Source organism: Ovis aries, chromosome 15 (assembly GCF_016772045.2).
Source record: "Ovis aries strain OAR_USU_Benz2616 breed Rambouillet chromosome 15, ARS-UI_Ramb_v3.0, whole genome shotgun sequence".
Lineage (NCBI taxonomy): Eukaryota > Metazoa > Chordata > Mammalia > Artiodactyla > Bovidae > Ovis > Ovis aries.
In genome coordinates this window covers 33,142,848-33,169,844 of record NC_056068.1, presented here as the reverse complement: position 1 = coordinate 33,169,844, position 26,997 = coordinate 33,142,848, and the positions used below count along the sequence as shown (strand labels likewise).

Genomic DNA, 26,997 nt, shown 5'->3' with positions numbered 1-26,997 from the left:
GAGTTAAAGAAAATTCAGTTTCACTGTCTGATTCATCAAAGCTCCAGGGCCTGAAATGTCTGGATCTATGGAATCGTCCTGACATCATGCTTGTACATGTTTCCTAATTTCTGCACTGTATTGCAGCTGTGAAGACACTGGCAGGATCCCTTCTCCTTCAGCTCAGCTGGCAAGGAGACTGCCGGCCTCCTCCTCTTCTCAGGCGTCACTGGAATCAAAGGCCCCGACTCCCGGAGACAGCGTGAGGCCGACAGTTCCAGTCAGACCATAGTCCGATCAGGTGCAGAGTAGAGAGGATGATGTACCTGACACCTGTAATTACCATGGAAACACCTCCCAAGGGCACATCAGACCTGGGGGTCAGCTGAGGAGGACTGCTTAGCCCACTCCAACTCAGAGGCTTCCGCCAACCGACATGTCTGGAGATCCTCAGAACCAAGCAAGGTGCTCTCACAAAGGTGGTAGGAAAATGTTTCCTTAGGAGGGACTCAGAAAACTTGAGGACGGAGGAAGAAGAGTCGTGAAGGGTCGCTGACCCCCCCCAAGTCCCTCCCTGATGCTGGAATCCCCTCTGCAACTTCTCAGCAAGCCGGCAGGTCCTACTTGAGGAGCCCTGTGACTCTCCCTCCCCCAGGCTACCTGGGATTAGGAGTGAAACAAGGCCATCTGATAGCCTGAGTCATTTCTACTTCTGGGGTAAAGAGGAAAACACCACTCTTCTATAGGGCCACTGCAGTGGAAGGGACCTCTGATTTGGCGAGCATGTAAGAGGACTAGGAAAGACGAGTTAGAGAAAAATAACCGTAAAGCTGACGGCTGTTTTAGACCCCGTGCTGTTTTATGCATGGCACTGACCCCTAAGCAGCAGTGTTCACAGATGCCTACGAGGGGAATGCAACCATTGTCTTCACTTCATAGATTAGCAAACCGAGGCTCAGAGAGGTCACGCAACTTGGCCAAGGTCACACAGCTGGTGCGTGGGAGAGTTAGGATTTGAATTCAAGACTACTAGAATAAAAACTCAATTCGTAATTATGGCACCCTAACACCTAATACATTAGTATTTCCCCATTCTCAGCCAGGTTGGCTGTGAAAGCGGAAATTTCAGACATAGTTCCCAAAATAAAGGGAGGTGACACACTGACCTCCCTGGGGTCTGTGGACTGAGGGCGCTGAGGCTGCCCCTGTTTCGGCAGGAGTGGTCTGGATGCAGAGACCTGCACGGGGCCAGCAGGAATCCCCCTGCATGCCCTCCTTCCACAGCGAGCCCTACTGGTAAGAATGATCTGGGAGCTGGGTATCATCAAATCTTTTGATTATGTTTCTTCACGAATACGGCATTTGTTTTTTTATAGGCATAAAATGGTTACTTTGGGGACTACCCTGGTGGTCCAGGGGTTAAGACTCTGAGCTTCCTGGATTCAGGCAGCGGGGCACAAGTTCGATCCTTGGTTGGGAAACTAAGATCCCACATGCTACATGGCATGGCCAAAAAAAAATCCCAACCAACCAAACAAAAAACAATGGTGACTTTGGAAACCCAACTTAGAAACATTTCTGAAGAAGCAATGGTCTGGGGAACACGAGGCAGCTTTGACCTTCCGTTCTGAGCTACAAAATGCTGGATGTTCATGGGGTGGGGGTGGGAAGGAAGAGGGAGGCTTGCTGGGGAGGGTTGTTAGGGAAGAAGATACTCTTTCTCATCATCGGGTTTGTGGTTTGCCCGCTGCTAATCAGGGGAGGGGACTGTCTTTTCTTTTCTCCCTTTAGGCAAAACACTCAGTGAAATTGCCCGTCTCTGCTTCTCTTTTATGACAGTAATAATGACGTTGCACGCCGTGCAGCTGGTGTTCAGAGCTTCCGGCCCTCAGCCACGCTGGCACAGGGCAAGAACAAGAGGGAGGGAAACCAGCACGCACGCCCTGGCCAGGCGCCCAAAATGCACCAGGGAAGGGCTGGCTCTGAACTTCCCGGATTAAGCACAAAAGAGGAACAAGAGACACCCATCAGGACAAAGCTGGTCGTACAGCACAGGCCACTCAACGTGGGAACAGGCTGGTCTGGGGGCACTCCACAGAAGACCTGGGTGGGGAAGGGCCAGCCTGCCTCTCTCAGCCTCTGGAGGTTACCCATTTCCATAGAAATGGTCTCTGTCATCCAGGCATTCATGTGCCAGGTCTGAGGACTGGGTCAGGCGGTCAGGTCCCCTGACCTTGGCAAACCTGTTCTCTACTGGCTGACTGGCATAGTGGGAATCTGTCCTGCTTCTCTGGGGAGTCTGTGCAATGACCCGGGACAAAGTGCACAGAAGCCCCAAAGCCATAAAGACTCGGCGGTGGGCTGACCCACACTGAGGCCAGAAGACATGTCCCCTAAGCAGCCTGTTTGGTCTCCGATGGAGAACTCTGACAGATGTTCCAGCCGTGGTGGCGGGTGGGGTAAAGCGGGGCATCCCGCTCTTCCCGTGCCCCAGCTCCGCCCTTCCCTGAACGTCTGGGGCCAAGAGCGCTGGACTCCACGCACTGCCGCCCTGCGTGTCCCGCCACCTCCTCAAGGGCCACAGTGTCCTTCGAAAAGCAGCAGGCAGAGAGCCCGGCATGGGCTCACCCGTGAAATATCCAGGTGCTGCACTCGTCGGCCTTGGTGATGTAGTTCTCCGGCAGGAGTCCAGAGCAGCCCGTGGTCAGGGAGGTGCCGTAGATCCAGCCCTCGCTGGTGCTGGTCTGCTCCATGGGCGACATGAAGATGAAGTCCCCGGGGACCAGCTCCAGCTCGTCGTCGTTCTGCGGGGTGTACGGGTAGATCACCTGCAGTGTCTGGAAAAGGGGGAGAGGGAGGCGTGAGGCCCACGCCTGACCAGCTCTGCTGAGCGCTCAGGGCCCGCCTGTGGGCTCTGCTTGCGTTCACGGGCACCTCTGGAGTCTGCAGGCTCCGCGTAGATCTGGATTCAGATCAGAAGGAGTTTCTCCTCCTCTCAGGATATGCTAGTGCTTCTGGCTCGTTCCAGACTTTCCTTCAGGCATAGCTTTGCTTCAAAAGACATGGCTTTTAGAAATTCGTATGAAAACCTGTAGGTTCTCCAGTAAACTGCTTTACAGACGGGTCTGGACCTCGTTTTCCCTGCTCTGTCTGCCACGTTGATGCCATAAGAGACCCTGGACACACAGCTCATGGAAAGGAGTCTTCCATGCAATGTCACCAACACCCAGATGAGAGACTCTGCTAGGAAGACTTTGGGGACGAAATGTCTCCTCTCCATGTAACTGAGCAGCTCAAATAAGACATGGTCCTGCCTTCAAAGAGCTTTCTTTAAACCTCCATAGTTAACAAAGACCTCGAAAGAAAAATATCTTTCACAGCCATCAGTGTCCTGTGTGTAACCAGCTCTTGTCAGTCAGCAGGTGGAGACCACGTGTTCCCTCTTTGGGCTCAGAAAAAGCCCCTTGGGCCAACCCCAGGCCATGTCACTTGTCTGATTTATTCCATATTTTGCCTCCTTATTTATTTTGCCTCACAGGCAGACGTATGAAGATACTCTGGAAAACATCTATTAATATTTTACTACTTTTCTGTTAACAGCAGGAGACCTCAATACTAAGGGAAATATTTTTCTATGTGTTTCATAAGAGGACACTAAGACGGAGCTGTTTTATCAGCTTTTCCTTCAATCCTGAAGCCACTAGAGGAAAGCTAAGTATTCTGGTTCCCACGTACGGGTTTTTAACTTTGTTTGGCCTCTGTTATTTCTCATCTGCAGGGGCTTCCCTGGTAGCTCAGATGGTAAAGAATCTGCCTGCAATGTTGGAGATCCAGGTTCAAACCCTGGGTCAAGAAGATCCCTTGGAAGAGGGTATGGGAACCCACTCCAGTATTCTTGCTTGGAGAATCCCATGGACAGACTAACCTGGTGGGCTACAGTCCATGGGATTACAAAGAGTTGGACACGACTGAGCGGCTACCATTTCATTTTCTCATCTGTAAAATAATACTTAGACTATAAAAGTTAAATGAGACAATCTAAGAAAACTCCTGAGGACTCTAGTACACAGAAGAGGTGTAATTATTTCTATTGAACCATGACTCCTGGCTTTCAAGGGGTTATCTTTCCATCAAGCTGATGCTAACCCCCAAAGTCTATGCTAGGTAGGCCTGTGAGCTAATCGGCTCCTTGGGGTCAAGGTGATCCATCAGATATCATAAAGAATTTCCTTCTGGAAATCTCTAACGAGAAGAGCCAGTAAAAATGATTTCCCCCCACCAGAGAATGAATGTGATAATGCACAGAACTCGAACGCCCCACTGGATTTCTGACATCCCTTTTATTTAGGGCACCCACTTCCTCTCCGAATCCTCACTCCAGCATCTATTGGCTCGAGATCTTCTTCCATCCCATCGACTCCCCACTCCTCTGTCAGATACACGCTCAAATTACATTTTCAAATGAACCAGGAAGGTTTTTTTGCTGGGTTGTTAAAAAACAGCTTAAGGAAAAAGAAAAAAATTCACAACCAACCACTTAAATCTCTAAGCTAGGTATGTGATGAGACACCAGAAGCAATGCTCCTTTTCCTGGAACAGGGTGGAGAGAGGCACCGAGTCACAGGAAACAAGTCTAAACTCAGGTTCCTTAGATGCTCAAGCGCAGCACAGTCTTGGGTAATGATGCCTCTGACTCAGCGGCAGGCGTTTCCTTTGAGAAACTCAAAAATGACAGGGAAGATCTCATCCCTCCTTTCACTTGGGGATGAGTCTTCTGGCTCTACGAGATCCCAGGGAGGTTGAGGTACAGAAAGGAGCCGAAGGTACAACTCCTAGGCAGAGAGCAGTTGCACAACAAGGAGCTTTGATTTACCGAATGAGCAATAAAGAAAATCAATGTACTGCAGCAAATCTCAAATTATAACCGGTGCTCAGGTCCCCATAGTTCTTTCCTGCTCACCGAAACTGCACGGCATGCAAAAGTCAGCCCAAGTTTGGGAGATCTCAGGACACACTGCCTAGTTTTGTCCTGAAAGTGTTAGTCACTCAGTTGGCGTCTGACTCTTTGCAAGTCCATGGACTGTAGCCCACATCAGGCTCCTCTGCCCGTGGGATTCTCCAGGCAAGGACAAGAGTGGGTTGCCATTCCCTTCTCCAAGTTTTGTCCTACATGATACTTACTCTCTTATGTCTAGCATCTACTTGTAAGAATTCTAGAGTCTATTTCAAATATGTTTTCCTCCCTTCCTACTTGGGGACTAAGCTCAAAGTTTGCTACCCTGGGAAGGGCAGGTACAGCCCTTTGTGATGATAGGAACTGACCCTCTTTGCCTTTGAAGCCTTTTTTACAGCTGTGGCAATTTTTGCTGTTGTTGCTGCACCCTCTCTTATGGGAGGCCCTCTAGTCCATACCAACAGTCTAGCAAAATGTCATCACTGTGTTGCACCCAAGAGAACTAAGGACTAGGTTACTATCTAGAAGCTGTAAAAGCAAATCTACTGCTAAAATAGGGAGTCAGGATTTGAAGCCATGTGTGCTAGGCGCCAAAATCTACGCTTTTCCTAGAACTCGGTCCTTCCTCTAGATTTCCAGTGCTTGGCACATTAACACTAGCATGGCACACTGAACGTGGAAGAGATGGTGTGAAGCACAAGCAGGCACGTGCAAGCCCACGAGTCAGCACCTGAACAGCAGAGGGGTGAGACCTCAGAGGATTCCTAGGCGTCACCTGCTGACTGTCCCTGCCTAAACCACTCGCCTTGTCTGGACATCTGTTACCTCACTGGACCGATCACTCAGTCCTGCCTCCTGAGCACAGGAGGAGGTAGGTAGAAGGCAAGGTGAAGTTTATATATGCAGGGGGCTCAGGTAAAGCCAGATGACCCAGGAGGGCGCAGTAATAAATGAGCTTTTACAAATAAGAGATAAAAAGAGGACATGTTATTTTTAGAAAATAATTCCTGTGGGCACTAGCTGCCTCATTCCCTCGGTGCCAATTGAGCAGAATGTGGGTCAGGCAGAAAAGCAATTACCCTATGAGTTAACTGGAGGGCAGTGTTGATTAGAAGATACTCCTTGGAAAATTCCATTGCCACCTCCCTTCTCTTAGAAAGGTGACTTCTCACAGCCCATTGGCATGCCACCCTTGACAGTTTTTCCCCTGCCCTCGGAAGGGATCCATTCAGCCACACCTCTTTTGTTCTACTTAGGCTCACGCTAAGCAACTCCAGGAGACATCAGAATTTTGAAGGAAGGCTAAGCTCAGTCTCCTTGCTGTGTCTTTACAGAAACTTGCATCAGATGACTTGGAAGGAGGACGTGATGATCCCATCAGCAGAGGCAGACAAAGCTGCACATCCCTGACCCTCTCGGACCCCATGGACCTCAATCATGGGCTGGCTCTTCCCACCACATTCAAATCAACAATGAGGTCGCCTGACCTAGACCCTGAATCTCTTCATAATTTTTTTTTAATGTCTAAAAGATGTTACAAGTCTATATAAACAAAAATATCAGTTCTTTTACTGCTGAAAAACTAGGAAATAAATTGTTTCACAAATGTAGTTAAACCGGAGGACAATTTTTGCAGACTCTGGTCTCTCTTTAGATGAGTTGCCCATCTTTACTGATCAGAACCTCTGGCTTTTGGCTTCGGTTCTGGTCCTAAGTTGCTCTTTAGCTTTGGACCAGTCACTGAATCCCTGTGTCTCAAGCTTCTCTTTCAGGAGAAAAAGGACAGCAAGACTCTTTAGAGGTGGCACATGCTGATCCTGGAAAGCAATGTGGATTCCCTCAAAAGGATGCCAGCACCATGCCAGTGGTTCCGCCTGTCCCTCTTAGGCCTCCTATGTGATGCACAGACACTCTCCTGATATTTGGTCCATGCCTTCATTACATATGCATCTGTTCTCTCTCTCCCTCACTGGACTCAAACTCCTTGAGCAGAGGACATTTTAAAATTTTAGTATGCTCCAGGGTAATGTGCATGCCACAGCAAATACCTGTTAACTATGTGTTCACAGATTTTCTTTTGGATTTAGCTATCTTTCTCACCTAAGATCAGGACGATGTCTTCCACCTATTCATTCCGTGAACAGATAGAATATTTTAAAATTTACCGACATGCGTTTCTATCTATTCTGTTTCATTTCTATCCTATTCCGGTAAGGTTAGCAGGGCAGACAGAACAGTGGGGAATATCACACAGTTCAGCCACGTGGGACCCAGAGACGAGAGACGCACAGACTCCCAGCGAGCCAGCCAACGCTTGGACGAAATCCCGGGCCGGCTGACTCCTGGTCCAGCGCTGGCCCAACTGCCTTCCTCGGGTGTCCGTCTCCCCTCAGCAGCAAGTGCTGCTGGTGCTGACAGCGCCCGGCACCCCTGGCAGGGGCAGGAGCCCCAGTGAGACGTTACCTCGTGGTTAGCAAATCGGATATCCCGAGAGAATATGGTGGCCACCCAGTCACACCCGAGTTTGACGTCGATGTTCTGGGCGAGCTTCTCCAGGGTGGGCAGGTGGCTGGCTTGGAAGTGGTAAGCCAGGGTCACGTGCAGCTGCTTCTTGTGGGGCTCCACGTGCACTTCTGGAGGAAGGGAGGAGACAGGCAGTTGGTGCACTGCAATGGTGGAGACACGAGGAAGGACACAGAATGGCGCCCTGATAAAACTGCTTCCCATCAAGTAGAGGAGGGAGCCCCTCGGTCAGACAAAAGCTGTTTCCTCCTCAGCAGCTGAATAAGGGTGGGTGGGGACGTAACAACCCACAGTCCGAGAGAGAAGCAGCCATGTATCTGGCTTTTCTGGATCAGCTGAGAGGCAATCGTTTTGATTGCTGGCTGCTCACAACAAATCCAGATGAGTATCACTGGCCCCATCGTTCAGATGAGGAAATCAAGACCTAAAGGGATGAGATAAGTATGGAGCAAATTTTGCCATCCCGTGACTCCCAAAGCTGAATTGTCTCCGTTTTGAAATCAAGTCTTTTAGCTCCTGGGTGGCCCTGATGGAGTAATGGGGGGGTGGGGGGGGGGGATGGATTACTTTCAAACTTTAAAACAGGGTTTCTCAGTGTCATTTTGGACCAGATTATTCTTTGTAGCAGGGATGTCTTGTGCATTATTGGGTCTTTAGCTGCATCCCTGGCCCCCACACACCAGATGCCAGCAGCACCCCCAAAGTTGTGACAATCAAACACGACTCCAGAGACGGCCAAGTGTACTGGGGGGGGGGGCGGGGGGGGGGCAAAATCACCTCTGATTAAGAGCCATAGGTTTCAAGTATACAGGCTATCTAAGACACCCTGAAAAAACAAACCAAACCAGACTACCTACACAAGGCGGTGCCTTTTGTCTTTCGTATGTGTTTTCAGTTGGGGAGAGTCATTTACTGTCCAAGTTAGAACACTGAAGAAGATACGACAGAAGGGAATTCCAGGAATCAAGGGGCTTGCTCTAGTCACACAGAGATGGAAGTAGGTTTGGGTCTCTGGGGGGTTTTGGCTATGCTGTGTGGCATGTGAGAGTTAGTTCCCCAACCAGGGGTCGTCCCTGGGTCAGTGGCTTTGAGTACTTTTTCTGTTATACTGCATTGTGTATCTTTGGTATAAAAGCCTCTGAGGCGAGGGCTCTGTGTCTTGTTTGTGTATTACAAAGCACCCTTCCTCTCTTGCTCAGCAGGCACCCCTGTGGATTTTCAGTATTTATTAAATGACTGAATACACACAAATGAATCTCCATACACCACCAAAGATGAAGGATGACACTTCATCTACTCACTCACTAGTGGAAGCTGGGTCTGCCACACCTCTGAATACCAAGGCACAATTTCTAAAGACCTGTCCAGGCTGGGCCAGGGACTGAGGCAGGGCCAGCCAGTTCTCCGAATCACCACCAGGGGGCAGCACCAGGGCTGAGATGCCAGCCTGGCAGGCCCGTTCTCGGGGAGATGGCTCAGGCACTTGGAGGGGAGCTGGTTCTCCCCCTTCCTGGCAGGAAAGCCAGCAAGGGCCCACCATATGCGCTTTATAAATCAGCCGCGTCCTGGCCGAGACCTGGTTTACTCATTTGGGAGGGACTGGGATTTTGTGGCTACAACATCAGACTTGGTTCTTGTGGGAGTTTTAGTGGTTTTGACAATAGCTACTGTGGGATGAAAAAGAGCTGTTTCCCTGGGGTGGAGGGATGGGAACAGGAAATAATCTGCCGATGATGCCATTTGTCTGAAACATTAAGCGTCTGTGAAGCGGGCAGGCTCCACCCAAGTCAGCAGAGATGAGCCCTGGGGGGTGAGGGGTGGGGTAGGGGTCTAAGAAGACCCGGTTCCCAGCTCACAGAGGTGACCTAAGGGCCCGGGTCCTTCTGAGAGTGCAGAGCTCACCGAGTCTGGGCTCTCACCACACTCTTCCTAGAGTCCTGGGCCCTGTTTGGAGATTTTCTGCTAAAGGACCCTGAGCAAAAGGGCCTGAAGTGAAAGTCAGTCACTCAGTTGTGTCTGACTCTGTGCAAACCCCATGGACTGTAGCCCACCAGGTTCCTCTGTCCATGGAATTCTCCAGCCCAGAATACTGAAGTGGGTAGCCATTCCCTTCTCCAGGGGATCTTTCCAACCCAGGGATCAAACCTAGGTCTCCCACATTGCAGGTGGATTCTTTACCAGCTGAGCTACCAGGGAGGCCCAAAAGGGCCTGAGCTGGGGATGAAAACACCAGCTACGGGCATGGGCAGGTGAGGTGCAGGCCAAGGCCAGGGGTCCAGGGACCAGATGGTGGGGCTCCGCCAGCTCCGCACTCAACACCCAGGGCGCTGGTGGGCACACGCTCACGGCCTCGGCTCTGGTTGGGGTGCTCTCCCCGCTGCTGCCCCCCAAACACCCTGCTCCTCCCTGCCTGTGCTTGTGCTGCCTCCCTGCAGGGCCCTACACCCGTCTGGCGGATCGACACCTTCCTGGGGTGACTCTCCTCTCCTCTGTGAAGGGGGCCCTGCTCCACCCCGCAGGGGCACGCTGGCCTCTCTCCTCATAGCTCTCATTACACGAATAGGGTTTCCCAAGCATGCCTCTGCCAGGAGAAACCACTGCTTCTTCCCTGCTGCACTCTGCACGGAGAAACACACGGTAGGTGCCCAATAAACACCTGCTGACTGTGATTCCATTCTAAGGGGAGCGAGTAGACTCCTCCACCCCTGTCTGTCTGTCCGTCCCATGGCAGGTGAAGCCCTCGTGGAGCTCAGTGAGCTGTCTGCACCTGCAGTCACCCGGGAAAGCTTTGCAAACCTCGGTCTCTTGTCCCCTCTCTGTGCTGCCTGCTGTCCTGCCGTTGAGTCGATACACATCCTGAGCACCCCTCCAAGCAGATTCCTTTGACAGCAAACCTCGGTTGCTGGCTTGAACTGAGGCCTTCCATGCAAAGAGCAGGTGGCACCGTGAAGGCGTAATGTTTGGGGCTTGTCTACAGGGCTTCAGCTGGTCGAACAAAAGATGTCATTGGCTCAGTGGATTTATTACTGGATGCTAAGTGGTTCCCCTCTCCTCTCTGGGCCGTGCGACCTCTTGAACAAAGGCCTCAGTCCTCATGGAGGGGACAGGGAAACCCAGATAAATGCCTGCCTGCGAGGGGGGTTGGGAGGAGGAAAAGAAGGTTCCCTGGGTATTCCCTGGCGGTCCAGTGGTTAGGACTCAGTGCTTTCACTGTTGTGGCCTGGGTTCAATCCCCAGTGGGGAACTAAGATCCCTGAAGCTAAGAGGTGCAGCAAAAAAAAAAAAAAGCAAAAGTTTCCTGAACTGAAGGGAGGAGCCGATGGCGGGGCTATGAAGGAACACAGTTACAGATCAATAGGAACAGTCACCTGCGTGCCTTCAACATGGGTGTCATCACACCTGCTCTCAAGGAGGTCAGCAGAACTGCAGTTGAATGTTTTTCAAAGGGGCAAGAGGTGTGGGGTCTGCAGGAAACGGCTGTCTTCTTGGTCACATTCTGCCCATTCCTGCGGGACCTCCCGACTCCACCATCACTTTCTGTCCCCTTCCTTCCTGACTTCCCGATTTCCAGGGCTGGCTGGCCTGGCGGCTGGCGGCTCACCAGTTTTGGAGGCAGCTTCTGCTGCGAAGTCGGCAGCAAACTTCTTGAGGACCTCTGCGCTGTCTTCCTTCACGAAGAGGCCGATGAAGTTGGAGGAGGTGTAGAGCTCCAGGGGCAGCGGGGCTGAAAACTTGCATCTCCAGCGGCTGACGGTGGTCTGCAGGGCCTCCCCCAGGGCGTCTACCTTGCTGTCCTCACACTGGTGGGGGAAAAACAAGAGGCTTCTTTCAGAGCCAAGGGGCAGTGTCTGCCACTGCTTAACTTCTGTATCCTCTGCCCAACACTGGGGGCTGAGGAGGCAGCCCTGGAACCATCGCTCCTGTCTGCAAGGAGGGAGAAGACCTGCCCGTTATCTGGAGACAGATTATCCAGTGGGTAGATCAAACCAGGGCAATGGACCCCCTCCCCCTGCCCTCCCTCCAAGCTGTGCTTGGAGCCCCGCCAGAATGCAGTAGGGCTGGTCCAGCAGAAATGGAGAGTGAGGGACACGCCAGGAGAGCATGCAGCTCCCCAAGGTAAGTTGCTGTGTGTTTTCTATTGTTTGGCATCATCTGCGCCTTTTCTCTGCAGCCTAAATGATCCAAAGCTGATGCCACCTCTACCCCACGATACTAGGGGAGAATGAGGCTCCAAGAGTTGTGACATCCTCCTCCTCCTACACCCCCACCCCCTGAGCACTGGAAGAGAGAACGAGTGTCTAAAACTCCACATGCTTTTGAGAAAGATCCTGGATGACTAAGAGGAAACGATCATCATTTTAATTTTCAGCGTGAATGGTGAAAGACAAGGTGTTAGGAACATATTTTCACCTATAAAAGGGCGTGGGGGATGGAGAATATGAAAGAGATTCTGGAAAAACCACCCCAAATATTAGAAAAACATATTGTCTTAAAGTGTGATCATTCTGCCTTATCCTGACTATAGCTGGATACATCTGTTATTCTCCATCTCCGCAGAGAACCAAAGGAGATGAAATGTGATTACATTTACTGGAATGAGAGGGATTTAATTCAGTCACTACCTAAGCTTCATGAGGCTAGAATTATGGGTCAAGTAACAATGTCAGGAGAAAGGTATCTCCTTCCATTTCTAGAAAGACCTCTAATGTGGCAAAACCTGTAGACGGTGTGCAGGAGGCCAAAGTCACTTCCCTGTCTAGAGATTACATTTCTCATCCCCAGCTTTCTAATGCCTGCTCTTGGTCAGAGGGAAGGGAGACGATCGACTAGGGGAAGCCAGGTTAGAGAACCCATTCCCCTCATGGCTGCCACAACAGGGGTCATGCAGTGGGTCAGGCTTGTCCCCTGGGTCCTGAGGAGCACATGGTCACCACGATGCTACACCAGACCTGGCGTGCTCCTGGGTCTTGGCAGATATTAGAAAGAGGACAAGGGACTTTCCCGGTGATCTGGTGGTTAAGGATCTGCACCTCTGTTGCAGGGGCTGCGGGTTCAATCCCTGATGGGATACATAAGATCCTGTATGCTGCACACCCCATCCTCAAAATAAAGAGAGGAGGAGGACGACTGGGGTGAGCGGCCGGCCTCACTGACTCCCCCAGGGCTCACCCTGCTCTGGCACCGTGACTGTTTCTGCCAACATCCTGCGAGGCTCCCAGCGCTGACTCCAGCCCCTCAGGGCGGGGGGGGGGGGGTGGGGGGATGTGGGCGCCCTGGGGTGGGGGCGGGGGCTGTGGCTCACCATGAAGAACTGGCAGAGGGTGATGTGGGGGAAGATGTTGTGCGCCTTGTTCTTGCCGCAGATCTGCTTCGACTGCTGCCAGAAGTCGGAGAGCTTCTGCGCTAAGGGCCCGGTGGGGCGGAGGTAGAGGACGTACTCCCGGGGCAGGGGGTCATCCAGGAAGGGGTCGCCGACGTGGGAGAACAACCTGCCAGAGAGACGGCGGCCGAGCCGGCCTCACTTGAGGACCATGGAAGCCAAGGGGGAACCGAAATCAAGATCCATCCTTTGCAGCCTCTACCCGTCACGCACTGCGAGCGAGAGGGTCTTCGGTTTTGTACTTTAAAAAATCTACCTCCTGAGGTGCACCGTTTGTAACCAACTCTCAGATGCACCAACATCTCTTCTCCTGCCTGTCCTATCGCATTGGCCTCCCACAACTACCCCCCAAAATCCTAAGGCCACCCTCTCCAGGAAGCATTGAGGATCAACTCCAGATCCTTTCCTAGGCCACCAGCACGGGTCCAGCCTGCCTGTCCCTCCAGCTCAGTCTACGCTTAAGCCCACATGCCTCCGAAGACAAGAGAAACTTCGAGGGGGCCACTTTGTGGGGTCGGCCCTGGGTAGCCCTATCCTGCTGCGAGGTCAGCGGATGTTTGTCAACTGATTTGTCCAGTATCTACAGCATATCTTTAAGTGACTGAGTGGGGAGCAGGGGTGAATATCATGACAGAGACAGCATCTTGGAAATGCTCTGAATTTCTTTCAACAGCTCTGAGGGAAGCACACTCTGGGGCCAGGGCACAGGGGGCAAATGGCTTGTCACGCGGCCTCCTCTCCTCATTGGAAGGGTCCATTAGAGACAGGCTGCACATCCCCACTCAACCACACACACACACTTGGGATTAATTACATGCTATTTGCTCAATTTATTTATTTTATACCAACCAGTCACATGCTGCCTGAACGCTTCTTCCTCCCGTGGATGCCAAGGCTTTTTGTCTGGAAGGAGAAATCAGATTTCTATTGTTAGTATTTTTAACCTCCTATCAGCTTTTCCCACTACAGTGACAAAGCTGGGTGTGAAGCAGGCATGATGAAGCCTCTTCAGGGGTGTGGGAGAGACACCTGCTGCAGGGTGTCCCTCCCAGGGGTCACAGCAAAGCGTGTGGACCTTAGAACCTGTGATTAATTTCCATGTCATTAGCATTCGATTTGCATGCAGCCTGACAGCTCATGGCATCTATTTTTAGCCGTTTCCACATTAGACTTTTATTTTTGCTTCCCTAAAGGTTGTCATGTCTTGCTTTTCTCTCCTTCCCTTTCACCCACTCTCTTTCCCTGACCCAGATCCCTTGCAGAGCACTTTCTCATTTGCAGCCTTTTGGCAAAGTGTGTTAGAAAGTGGTGCTGGGGCTGTTAAGACTTGAGGCTAAATGCCCACAAGGACAACTGGTCTGGTTCAATCCAAGGCCTCCTTCCACTTTCCTCCAATCACCACCAGCATTCTCAGACTGGATCCCGAGTCTCCAACGACTTTACAGACATTTTTGTGGACACACAGCACTGGGTAAAGGCTTCCCAGGCGGCTCAGTGGTAAAGAATCTGCCTGCCAGGGAGACGAGGGTTCAATTCCTGGGTTGAGAAGATCCCCTGGAGGAGGAAATGGCAACCCACTCCAGTCTTCTTGCTGGGAGAATCCCATAGACAAAGGAGCCTGACGGGCTACAGTCCAAAAGGATGCAGAGAGTCCAACACACAGCACATGGTAAAGGGGACTGGCCAGAGAAGGGAAGCCCATTGCTGGAGAAACACTCATGAGTTCTGTGTGCAGTGGGGTGGTCTCACAGGGTGGTTCTGGCAGCAGGTCACAGCCTTGTACACAGGCATCCGAGAAGAGCCCTTCTGAAATGTCAGACGGGTCTTCAAAAGCCAAAGTTCTGGGTTTGTAGCCAGTCTTGCTATTTGTCCATCTATTCATGCATTCAAGTTTATGACTTTAATATACACATCTTGAATGGCAATGACTTTCACGGGGTCTTTGCACGGCTAACTACTGAATCACACTGGTGGTCAGTGCAACGAGGGGAGGGCACAGGGAACCCTAAGAGCATGGACGGAGACACATGACCTGGGCAGGGAGTGGCGGATTGCGTGAGGGCGATGGAGACAGAATTCGCCCAGTGCCGCTCCTCTGCAAGCAAGAAGCCTTCAACAGAGCCCCACACGCTGGAGGTGACTAATAATAATTACGCCTGTCCGGTTATACTACCCCAATTCAGGGTCTTTGGGAGAGAAGAGAGAGGGGAGGAGTTTCTAGTTTAAACTGATGCGCTTTCCAAGCATCCTTTTCCCGATTGCCTGCTGAGCCCAACTCCTCCTTTCTTTTCCTGGTCCCTGTATGGAGCAGTGAGAACCGATGTCACTGTGACAATCACAGAGGGTCAGATTGGAAGGGATCTCAGACATCAACTAGGGGCCCAACTGCTTCACTCAACGAGGAGAAATTCAGGAAGTTGAGTCATGTAATCAGGACAGCCAGATTCAATCAGTGAGCGCCGGGTGAAGGGCAGACTCCAGCCTGATTCAAGGCCAGCCCCAGTTACTCTGTTCCATGGTCCAAAGAGAAATGCCTTTTCCCCCACAAAAATCTAAGCACAAATACCAAATGATCAGAATAAAAAATCTGCACAGCTAAGTACAACAACATTCTAGAAGACAAGCCTCCTTACAGTAAGATGAGGTTATGGAGAAGCAAGACAGACCCCTTGGAACCCCTTGGAACAGAGGCTGGTGCAGAAAAACGCTGGAAATGTAGGAAACCCCCACTTCCCCACACCTGGATAAGGTGATTAATTGTTGCCAAGATGCCAGCCCTGTTTCCTTTACCACTTCCTAGACAGAGGTCACATGGTCTGTTAGAGGTTAGAATCTCCAAGAGATTAAGCTCATCAAAAAAAAGCCCATCACTTCAAGAACAATTGGGAAAAGGAAAGCTCACTCGTACAATGTGCTATTTATATCAAGGATCCATTTTTCCCTAGGTTCTTCCTCCAGTGAAATATATCCTATCCGAAGTTTATTTTTCCTTGAGCAGTAGGAATATCCTCTGGAAATGAAAGCTCTCATTAAGTTGTGGTCCCTGCAATTCAAAAGTCAAGTTTTGGGGAGGAATCAGATACAACTGAGAAAGATAACAAAAGGTCTGGGTATTAAGGCTGTGGTGAAAGGCTAAGGCAACCCAAATTCTTCTTTCTGGAGAAGGCTGAGAGGTCTTCAGTTTTATGGAAGGTTATCATATCTGATGTACCTTCTCTCGTGAGGGTCAGCTAAAGTAAAACGCCTTTTGGCCATATCAGAAGGGACTCAAGTTAGACACCAGGAAGAACTTTTTTGGCAGTAACATGCTTTGAGGACTTCTACCCCTGGGTTGGGAAAGTCCCCTGGAGAAGGGAATGGCAACCCACTCCAGGATTCTTGCCTGGAGAATTCCCATGGCAGAGGAGACTGGCAGGCTACAGTCCATGGGGTTGCAAAGAGTCGTACACAACTGAGCAACTAAACACACACATTCACAAACACAACATGCTTTAAAGTGGCTTTTTGGTTTTGTTTTGCTTGGGGAGTTTCTAGAAAGTAGTTACCGATCTGACCCAGGCGTGTGATTCTCTAGGCAGGAGGCCATGGAGGAAGAATAGCGTGGCTTCCCCAGGGTCCTGAGCTCTGCTGCTCCATCGCCCACTGCCAGGCTGACAGTGCTTTGGGCTGTTTGTTCCCAGAACTCTGCCCACAGAACAGACTGAACACGGCAGTGGCAGAACGTCTCCCCACTCCAGCCCGCTGAAGAAAGCCTGTTGCCATAGAGCTCCCACCTCCACGGCCCACTGGTGGGGCCGGTGCCAAACAGCGGGGCATGGGGGGCAGACCCCAAACACCAGGCTGAGCTCGAACAGCTGCTACCCCCTCAGAGGGACTCAGAAGTTGGCAGCGTGCACTGGGCAGATAAAGGGGGAAATACCCCTTTAAACTCCAAGAACTGCACTCTAGTCACCGGATGACAGCTGCTTGTTATTTAGATGGGACTTTCGTGGTTTAGTATCAGAGAGACATGTGAACCACTGAGGTTTTGCTATTATGTTACATGAGAACACAAATTTGACTTTGGACCCTAGTTCTAACCTTCCCAGTTATGTCTAGGGTTCATTCTTGGCAGAGTGTAGGGGGAAAAAAATGATGCAAACTCTAATGCATGCTAATGATGGGCAAGAAAAGCACAAAGCAGATATAAGCAATGGCTCATCAAAAAAATCAGGCAAGCAGCTGTGAGGAAATCAGCCAGATGGGGACAACCCAGCAGCACCATGGACGGCTATGCTTCACACAGCCGGGACGGCCAGGATCCCTGTCTGCCCGCAGCTCTGCTGAGTTTCGGGTCCACAGTAGATCTGGTCCCAGAACCACGGCTCTATCCAGACACCACGGTCACAGTCGTGGCAGGCAGAGCAGCATCCTTCCTTCCTCCCCCAAAGCCACCTGCCCTCCATTCTCTTGATCTCCTTCTCCTCCCAAGAAACTCTTACCAGGAAACCAAATGTAAACCAAGAATAAAACAAAGAGTTTATTGGGTGTCGCTTTCTGATCTGAAGTTTGGTTGGAGCCCGCTCAGAAACCATGGTCTCTGGGGCCCATGGTTGAATTCAGGCCTGATGAGTGGACTCGGCTGGTCCCATGCCTGGGCCCAGCAGGATCCTCAGCCCCTCTCTCCGAAACACAGGTTCTGAGCCCGACTGTTAATTTCCTGCTTAACTGTCACCCAGGCTGACTTCCCCTGCAGCCGCTCTGGTGCTCTGGGTTCCACCAGTGTCTCTGATGCTCCCAGTAGATCAGGTCCTCCCAGCCGAGCACCAGTCCTGTGCCAGGCACTGTGTTCTCATCAGCAAGTGAAGGAGGAGGAAGGACGATCCTCATCCTCAAAGAGTTCAGAGCGTCAAGACACACAAGCGGCTTCCACGGCGTCATGTTAATGGCCGTGATAAAAGAACTGTGCTAGTGCTAGGGTAGCTCGGAATAGGGGGCTGCTGACTCAGGCAGGGGGGCTGAGGGTCTCAGACTGTCCACAAAGCTACTCTAGGTCAGCACACGACAGCCAACTCAGAGATGCCACAGGAAATTGTTAACTTTTGAATGCAACAAAGTCACCCTCATTATCTGTTGAGCATCCCTCATAAGCTACAAGCTCAATGTAGTTCCAGTTTCATTCTTTTAACTTTTCATCTGACATTGGAGCACAGCTGCTGTTTCAGTTTGAGATATGATTCAGCAAAGTGATTGATTTACAAGTATACATGTATCTATTCTTTTTCAAACTCTTTTTCCCATTTAGATTGCTATATAACACTGAGCAGAGTACCCTGTGCTATATAGTAGGTCCTTGCTGGTTACCTGTTTTAAATACAGCAGTGTGTACATGTCAATTCCAAAGTTACAGTTTCAACAGATCACTTTCTTGTATTTCCCCTGGTGTCTTATCTTTGTGAAGCTGGGGTTTTGGCAACTGCTGTAGTAAAAAGCAAGTACCCAGTGTGGCCTAATGGGGAACAGGAAATAAGTGTGGCAACATCCAACCTATTTCCAAGGTTTGAGCGGTTGTGCAGTGCCCAACAGATATGCATATCCCATTAGTAAGTAGTTGCGGTTCTTTAAGAATGAAATTAAAATATTTTTCTTTCAATTTTGTGTATTATTTTTTCATATGGCCTTTAAGTTGTTAGGAGCAATTAATTGAGTTGTTTGGGTTTAGCTACTAAATACACAAAACTATTAGGTATTTCTGTTGGTCTAGAGGCTCTATGTAAAAATTACTCAGACACTCTAGGATGCTATGAACTGAGAAAGCTGCAATCTGTCCAAGAAGAAACAATGCTTGATTTGAATCTTAAACTGAGAGTCAGAGCTAGCTAGAGAAATTCACAGAGAGTTGGGTTTCTGAAGCAAAGACCATGTCAAGAGCTACCATATGAAGGTGAGAGACAGCACTGTATGGGTAGGGAAGTTGGAGTTTGGTGATACTAAACCAAAAATGGTAATACTTGAAGATGAGGATGGAGCTGGAAAGGTTGGAGGGGACAGCTCACAAAAGTCTTCGCACCATTTTTTAGCTTTGACTTCATGGCTTTATGCAGTGGGGAACAATGAAGGAGGCATGATCAGATATGCGTATGAGAGGCAGATTTAAGGGAGACTAAACCAAGTGTTGGAGACGATTTAAAAGGCCTTGACAATCGATCAGAAGAGGGACATTGAGAGACTGAACTATAATGAGGATGGGGATATTAATAGAAAGATGTTTGGATTGTTGATTGAGTGAAGCTTGGAGATGGATTAGCAATTGTAGCTTACAGGCTTATATGGACGGTGGAGACACCCCTAAGTGAGAAAGCAGGGTAGAACAACTTTGGCCTGGGGTGGTGAGTGATGAGTTGTTATTGTCCCCTGGAGAACCTGGGGGGCTCGGCTAACTACAGCTAGACCCAACACCATTAACAGACAGCAGGTCTAGGTATAGCGTGCCGTGTCCCCAAAGCTTTCTCTGTTAGCTTGACTATGATTCCTTGTCTCTCTGTTTGAAAGCCAGACACTTCTTTTTGACTACCTACTGAATTCCTATCTCCTGTCTAAGGAATACCTTCAGTTCCCAACTTGTTCAGGACTGCCGTCAGTAAATACTAATGCCATCCTCGGCTCAGGCAGATAGGTTATCAGCCCCAGGTTCTTCAGGTTGACTCATCTCTCACTCTCGGAGGAGAGCTAATCTTTTATTTTATTGCACTTGACAACTCTCGAATATCTGACACCAGCAGTGAAAAACAATAGGCAGCATACACACAATGGAAATGGCAATAACATTCCCTCGAAATAGTAAGACTTTGATTCAACTGAGTAGAAAATGAGTTTGCTGAGCTTTCCAGTTACTTGAGGTTGTGCAGCCCTGGGCTTTGGTTTGCTGGTAGGTGTGTGTTCATGGTCTCAGCATCCCATAAGCTCTGTGCAGTGGTTCCCTGTGACCTACTCATTTGTGAAGAAAAGAGACAAGAGGTCAAGTGTATAATCCTCCAAGTGGATAAGGCTCCCTGGGCAACCAAAGTTGAATTATATCTTTCTCTTGTGTAGCTAAGACAATCTCAACTTAGAAACATTTATAGCGAATACAGGATTTTTAAAAAATGCTCTCTACTTCCAAGATACCAGTTGTTAAATTTTCCACATCCAATACTGTGAATTCAATTAAAAGATGACCTACTTAATCAGATATCTCATTCTTTTCCCTGGATCTGCACCAGACTGGGGCAAACTTGGAATCCAACTTCTATTTTTCTTGGTTGGAGAGTCTAGTCATATAAAGAAGCCACTGGTGCCACTAAGCAAAACTGAGGAATTTTCAAAGGGTGTCTGTATTTGCAAAACAGACGTTGTCTTGTAATGTGGTTTTAGATAGAGATACAGAGACTTTTATTGTGCTCCATGAAGAGTCACCCGCTCAGTGCCAGCTCCTTCATGGATGATTTGCGGCAGCTTGAGCCTGCCTGAAGCTGACGGCTATCCTGAGAACAAAGGGCAAGCGGGTAATTCTGCATCTCTGTTTCTCGTAGGAGAAAAATAAGGACAAGGATGTCAGTGGCAGAAGGCCTTCCATGTACCAGGCACTCAGATGTTAAGCCTTGTGACAAATGGTGAAGTGGGTACTGTGAGGAGCCTCTCTGGACCTGGGTGGCTCTTCCCTGACAGGTCAGCTGTCCAGCCATCTCTGTGGCTGTCCCAACCCAAAGGTTGGTTCTGGAGACAGAGACCAAAGTCTGCATGAATCAAAGCGGTATACTGAGGAGTCAAAGCATGAGACAGAATCCCAGCAAGCAGCCTCCAACTCCATCCTCTGTGGAAACTCGGGGAAGAGTGGACCCTAAGCCTCACTGGGTGTGATCCTGCAGATCCGGGATGCCTTCCAGGTTGGAATGGGACTTCTCGGCAAAAGAAAGTATCCCCCGTGAGCAGCGCCCCCTATCAGGACCAGCAGGGTATGAAGATGGGGTGGAGGAACACAAAATACAGAGCAGACAAGGGTCCAGGCTGCGCTATGGCCAGTGATGGAGAGGATTTGAGAGCAACAAAGTAACCCCCTTACATCCTGTAGCCTCCACACCCATTACTGCCTATTAATCGAGACTTTGGTTTCTGACATGGTTACCCTCTCTGCTGTGCTGTGCTAAGTCACTTCAGCTGTGTCCGACTCTGTGTGACCCTACGGACTCAGCCTGCCAGGCTCCTCTGTCCATGGACTCTCCAGGCAAGAATACTGGAATGGGCTGCCATGCCCTCCTCCAGGGGATCTTCCCAACCCAGGGATCAAACCCACGTCTCTTACGTCTCCTGCACTGGTGGCAGGTTCTTTGCCACTAGCACCACTTGGGAAGCCCACTCTCACGGCTACCAGTGGCCAGTAAGATCCATACAGACTTAAACCCACTTTTATTTGATCAAAAGTCAAACAAATATGAGGGACCATATTTAGCTTAGTGGAGCAGCTTAGTGGAGCAGCTAAGAGTCACACAAGCCAAGAAGGGGGAAGAGGTGGCATTTTAGTAAAAAGTCAAATAAAAATCAAGGACTGGCCAAGTACTGTTGACCTAGTGGGTCCCTGCAGGATCTAGAACATAGGTGCTGGTTTTCAGCTGCCCGGGAACTTTAGTTTCTTTCATCTCCAAAGGGGAGATGATGAACACACACACAGGGAGGCTGAGAAAGAGAGATGGGACCTTTAGAAAAGTGTTTTGAGGTCCTCAGAAGCAACAAAAAATGATACACAGTGATTCTGTAGCTGCAAAGCATCTTAGGACCATCCTGTCCATTCCTTCAAGGGATCTTTCCTGTCTGTCCTTACAGACCTTAAGAAAAGGGGACAACAGTGTTTCTTTTTCACGCAATCATCTTTGTGCTTGGAAAGTTCTTCCAGTTGTGCCCAAACTCAGGCCACATTTTCTGTACCTAGGAGACCTAGTCACTCTATCCTATATAACAAAACCATGGATTCTGTCACTTTTACACAAGGGATTCTGGCTACTTTTTGTCATCACAGCCAGTAAGATAGGCTTGCAAAGACCCGGGCAGTTCAGTCTAACAAGTGCATCTCTGGCCCCCTCCCTGTGAAGCTGAAGGAGGGCAGTGAGAGGCCTGTCAATACACATAAACCCTAATGGGCCAACCCATTTCCTTCAGAGGAAATGAACCTAATGGAGAAAGATATATTGATCATAAAGACCCAGTTTCACGATCAGTCTCCTGGTGGTGAACCCTTTCAGTTGGCCAGGGCCTAATGGCCTGTCTGAGAGCGGTGCATCTAACAATCAATGGGACAGCACGCCTGCCGGGGGGCCAGGGACGCTACCACCAAGAGGCCGGCCAATGGGAGGAAAAACCTGTGGGCTTTTATAGAGAGCTAATCGGAGAAGGAGAAAAAAACTGCTGAGCTCTTTGGGGCTTTAAGAAGGCCTTCCAATGGAAGAACTTCAACCTGCGGTGATGCCCTTCTGTCTCTCCAGCAACAAGGCTCTACTTCCCAGCCCATCAAGAGTCTATTAGGCAGCTCTCCTCAGGGGGCGGTTAGCAGGGGAAATGCAGCTTGGGTCCCCTGATGTTTTATGTGGTGGGGCCCAGCAGCCCGCCTGGAGAGGCCTTATTTTGTTATTGCTAAGAAGGGGCAGGGGCTCTGGCCTCTGCTGTAGGGAGGCAGCCGTTTGTAATTGGGAAACCAGCCATTAGACCATGGGTGGTGACATAAGAAAATACACTTCTCTTTGCCTCTAAGTCTCCCTGGGATCTAGACAAAGACCGTTCCTCCCACTGAGATCGATGCGTTTTTGCACGGAGGCAACGAGGGAATGTCTGCCGTGTAAAAAGGGGCACATTCTCAGGAGCCCGCCTCTTACTAATTGTGGGACTGTGGAAGAGTTAATTATCAGAAGTTTCATTTTCCTAGTCTCTTCAACGGGGCTAACAATACCTACCATGCGATATAACGATGATTAATATCAATATCAGACCATTTGAAGAGCTTGGCACAGCCGTCTGGCATATATTCGGTGCTTAAAAATAACATCTGCACAGACGCCTATGCACATTATCTAACAATCTTTGCTATTTGCCCAGAATAAATGTCTGTGAGTTCCATGCTAATAGGAATATTTCAAGACTGGGCAACGGAAGACCCAGATACCCTCTCTGGCTAAAAACAACCTACAATCATTTTTGAAGATCGTGAGCAGCATATGAGATTAGAGAGAGGAGAGAAATCTTCCCAGAGAAGGCAGTAACACAGGAAAAGGCGCAGAAGGAAAACCAGCCAGTGATATGCGGCTGTTACAGAGAAAGTCCACAGGGGACCTCTCACTAAGGGGGACACAGCCCAGACTGCTGGGAGGCAGGCAGGAAAGCTCAGCCTCCATCAGAAAGGGGGCTGGGAGCCACTGAGAGGCCCCGAGCAGGGGGGAACAGAGTTTCCTCTCATGGAAGGAATCCAAGGGAAGGAGGGACAGCCAGCCCCAGTGTGGGTGTCTGTGGTCATCAGGCACTGGGGAGAGACCTGTCAGGGTTCCCTTCCTCCTCTGAGATCCTGTTACTGGCTCTCCCTGTGCGGCCTGTGTTCCCCAGGCCAAGGGGGAATACGAGCTGAACCACACCCCAAAGGAACAGGACACAAGTATGGAAAGTTCAATCCTCTGTGTGTGCCGAACTACTATTATTCCCTGAGAAACAAGACCAGACGCCACCTCTGTTCGGGCCAAAGACACACAGCAAGCTGGGGACCCAGGGATTCCGGAATCAGGTGAAAGGAAATCACCAACGTTAGAGTCACATGTGGCCCAGTCCCCTGCCTGGAACAAGTTCTCGATAAAAATGGCCAAGATTTATCTTTTGATGACAATCTCCTCTGTCCTCTCTGGGACTTAACCATTTTTGCATGCTTTCAGACACTTTTCCTCCTCTAAGAGAGACAGGAGGAAGAGAAGCGAGTCAGTGCTCTAACAAGTTGCTGAGTTCAGTTTTCACATTAAGGCACTGGTCTCTGAATCTGTCAGTCCAGAAGATTCTGTTTCTAGGTTACGGGTTCTAGAGAAAACCATGGAGATCAGGCACCCCTGGGAGGGGGCGGGGGGGTAGAGTGTTTGTTGTGAAGAGTCTCTGTCTCCCTGCATAAAAGAGGGTACAGTGGAGGGTCAGGGTGGCAGTTAATAAAGAGCCACAGGGAGCCCCCAGACGCCTTTCAGGCTGGAGGCCCAATGCGAAAGTGCTCCGAGGTGGACAGGGAAGCTCCTGCAGGAAGACATAGGAGAAAGGACTGCCCCTGGGGAGGCGGGACTTGCGGGGGCTGGAGAAGGACAGGGCTCACCGATAAACAGGATGGCAGTGCCGAGGCTTTGCTCCAGATTTCTATACAATCACTCTTGGACCCTCCTAACTGCCCTGAGAGGTAGACAGAGCATCCGTGTTATTTTCATTTCACTGATGAGAAGGCGACACCAAAGAGGTCAAAATTCTTATTCAGCTGACACAGCAGCATGACTGTGGCTTTAGCTTGCTTTTTAAAAAATTTTTATATTGGAGTATAGCTGATTAACAATGTTGTGATAGCTTCAGGTGCACAGCAGAGTAACTCAGCCATAAATATACATGTATCCATTCTCCCCCAAACTCCCTTCCCCTCCAGGCTCCCACATGACACTGAGCAGAGTTCCATGTGCTACACAGTAGGACCTTATTTAACCAGCTTTTTCATGAGCTCTGACGTACAACTGAGTCTATGAGGTTAATTGTGGCCACAACGACTGGCAAGCGGGGATTATCACATACGGAGGGAGCTGCCCCACCTCCACCGCCACCAAAAAGGATCTGGGAGAAACAGACGAACAGGAGGAGTCACTCCAGTTGCAGAGCCTGCTTTGTTTCCTCCTCCCATTTCCACCTCCCTTCCTCTCCAAGTCACTAGCATCAGCTAAAAATACTTAAACACGGATGGCTTTTAGTCCCTCTGAAACAGTTTCAGCCCAAAGCTTCACAAGAGGCTTTGACTCACAGTGTGCGGGGGTCAGAGAAAAGCACAGACCAAACAGAGCCGCTGCTGCTTCACACCGTCGCAGCGTACCTCTTCACACAGCCAAGAGGGAGTGAGTGTTTACTAGGAGCCGGGCATTGTACCGACGTTTTAAATAGAAATGATCTCATTCAATTCCCTCACCGAGCAGGTGGGAAAAGTGAGGCTTAGAGAGACTGGATAACAGAATGAAGCCAGGAAGAGAGGTACGGCATTCAAGCACGTGCTCAGGAGCACACACGTCCTCGGAGAAGACAGACATCAGGACCAGTGCAGCCACCCTGCTTCTGGATCACGACGAGGTGAAGGGCAGTGATGATCTTCCATGGAAACTTGCTACAAAACACAACGGTGCTGACTTCTCACAACTTGTGACGGTTTGTTTGTCTGTTCATTCACTCAGTTAAACATTCCATCACCAACACGTATCACAGCCAGCTCTGTTGCTGGGCACTGTGCCCAGGGCGGTGAATATCATGATAGGAAACCATGGCCACTGCCCTTCAGGGAAGTCACCCTATGGCCAATTCAACAAGCAGGTATCAGAAAGAGGAGGAAGCCAGCATTAATGGGGCTCCTGATATATGCCATGCATTTGCAGGTATCAGCTTGAATGATTCTTAAACCAACTTGATGGAGTGGATATTACTGCCTCCATCTTATACACAAAGAAACCGTGGTGTAGGAAGATTAAGAGCGTGGCTCAAGGCACACATGTCAGTGATAGTTCTGGCATTAAAACAGGTCTTGTTTTCAAACCCATGTTCTTCTGGAGCACCCTACTTCCCTGCCCCACTCCCATTCGCTCCCTCCACTCAATGACGGAAGTCAGTTACCATGTGGATACACAAAAATAAGCCTTGGACTTGAAGAATTAAGTTGAGGGTCTTCTACCAGGAGGATGCGTTATTATCATGGGATGCTTGAGAAGACCTGTGAAGGAGGATGTAAGGCAGACACACCACTGAGTCTTGTGTGTGAGCCAAAGTCTATTAGACCCAATCCCATTCTGCTGCCCACTTATTTGAAGAGGTATTTGTGGCTGCAGAGGGTGAAGAGAAACAGAACCCTCCTACACTGTTGGTGGGAATGTAAATTGGTGCAACCACTGCAGAAAACAGGAGGAGGCTCCTCAGAAAACTAAAGGTATGATCCAGAAACCCCACTCCTGGCCATGTATCCAGACTAAACTATAATTTAAAAAGATACATGCACCCCAATGTTCACTGCAGCACTATTTACAACAGCCAAGACATGGAAGCCACCTAAATGCCTATCAACAGAAGAATGGATAAAGATGGCGTAGTACATGTATATACAATGGAACACTACGTGGCCACAAAAAGAGAATGCAATAATGCCATTTGCAACATGAATGGACCTAGAGAGGAACATACCAGCTGAAGCCAAGAGAAAGACAAATGGCACAGGGCATCATTACACGCGGAATCTAACATACGACACAATGGACTTAGCTATGGAGCAGAATCATGCACGTGCAGAACAAGCTGGGGCTGCCAAGGGGGAAGGGGAGCGGAAAGGGGTTGAGGGATGGACGCAGTGGAAGACTGGGATTAGCAGATGTAAGCTTTTACATATAGAATGGATAATCAACAAGGTCCTACTGTATAGCACAGAAAACTATACTCAATATTCTACGATAAACCATAACGGAAAAGAAGGTAAAAAAAATTCACTGCAAATATATGTATAACTGAATCACTTTGCTATGTAGCACTCAACACGGTAAATCAACTGTACTTCAATAAAAAAAGAATAAGCGACTTTAAAAAGAAACACATTGAAGCTGTATTACGGTGATGGATTGTTTTTCTAGTAGTTTTTCTTTATTGTATTGTTACATTGTTGGTCTAATTTGAAAAGTTAAAGTGCAGAAAATGAGAAATTCAAATAAAATCAATTTTCTAAAAAAAAAAAAAAAAAGGAGTAATTTACACTAAAAAAGAAAAGAAGTCACTTAGTCGTGTCTGACTCTTTGTGACCCCATGGACTGTAGCCCACCAGGCTCCTCCATCCATAGAATTGTCCAGGCAAGAGTACTGGAGTGGGTTGCCATTTCCTTCTCCAGGGGATCTTCCTGACCCAGGGATCAAACCC

General features: G+C 49.5%; 1 protein-coding gene and 1 long non-coding RNA gene across 2 annotated transcripts in view; one reads left to right on the top strand and one right to left on the bottom strand.

Moving 5' to 3' along the window:
* Positions 1–26,997, bottom strand: part of UBASH3B (ubiquitin associated and SH3 domain containing B) — a 154,159-nt gene that overhangs the window by 23,125 nt on the left and 104,037 nt on the right. The window contains exons 2-6 of the mRNA XM_004016112.6: positions 13,686–13,739; positions 12,759–12,945; positions 11,058–11,256; positions 7,397–7,566; positions 2,608–2,816 (exon numbers count right to left, since the gene is read on the bottom strand). Of these exons, the coding sequence (XP_004016161.2) occupies positions 2,608–2,816; positions 7,397–7,566; positions 11,058–11,256; positions 12,759–12,945; positions 13,686–13,739 (819 nt within the window). The remainder of the gene's footprint in view (positions 1–2,607; positions 2,817–7,396; positions 7,567–11,057; positions 11,257–12,758; positions 12,946–13,685; positions 13,740–26,997) is intronic.
* Positions 2,812–7,097, top strand: LOC132657866 (uncharacterized). Its single transcript, XR_009596617.1, has 2 exons — positions 2,812–5,804; positions 6,268–7,097. It is a non-coding gene; the product is annotated as an uncharacterized LOC132657866 (long non-coding RNA).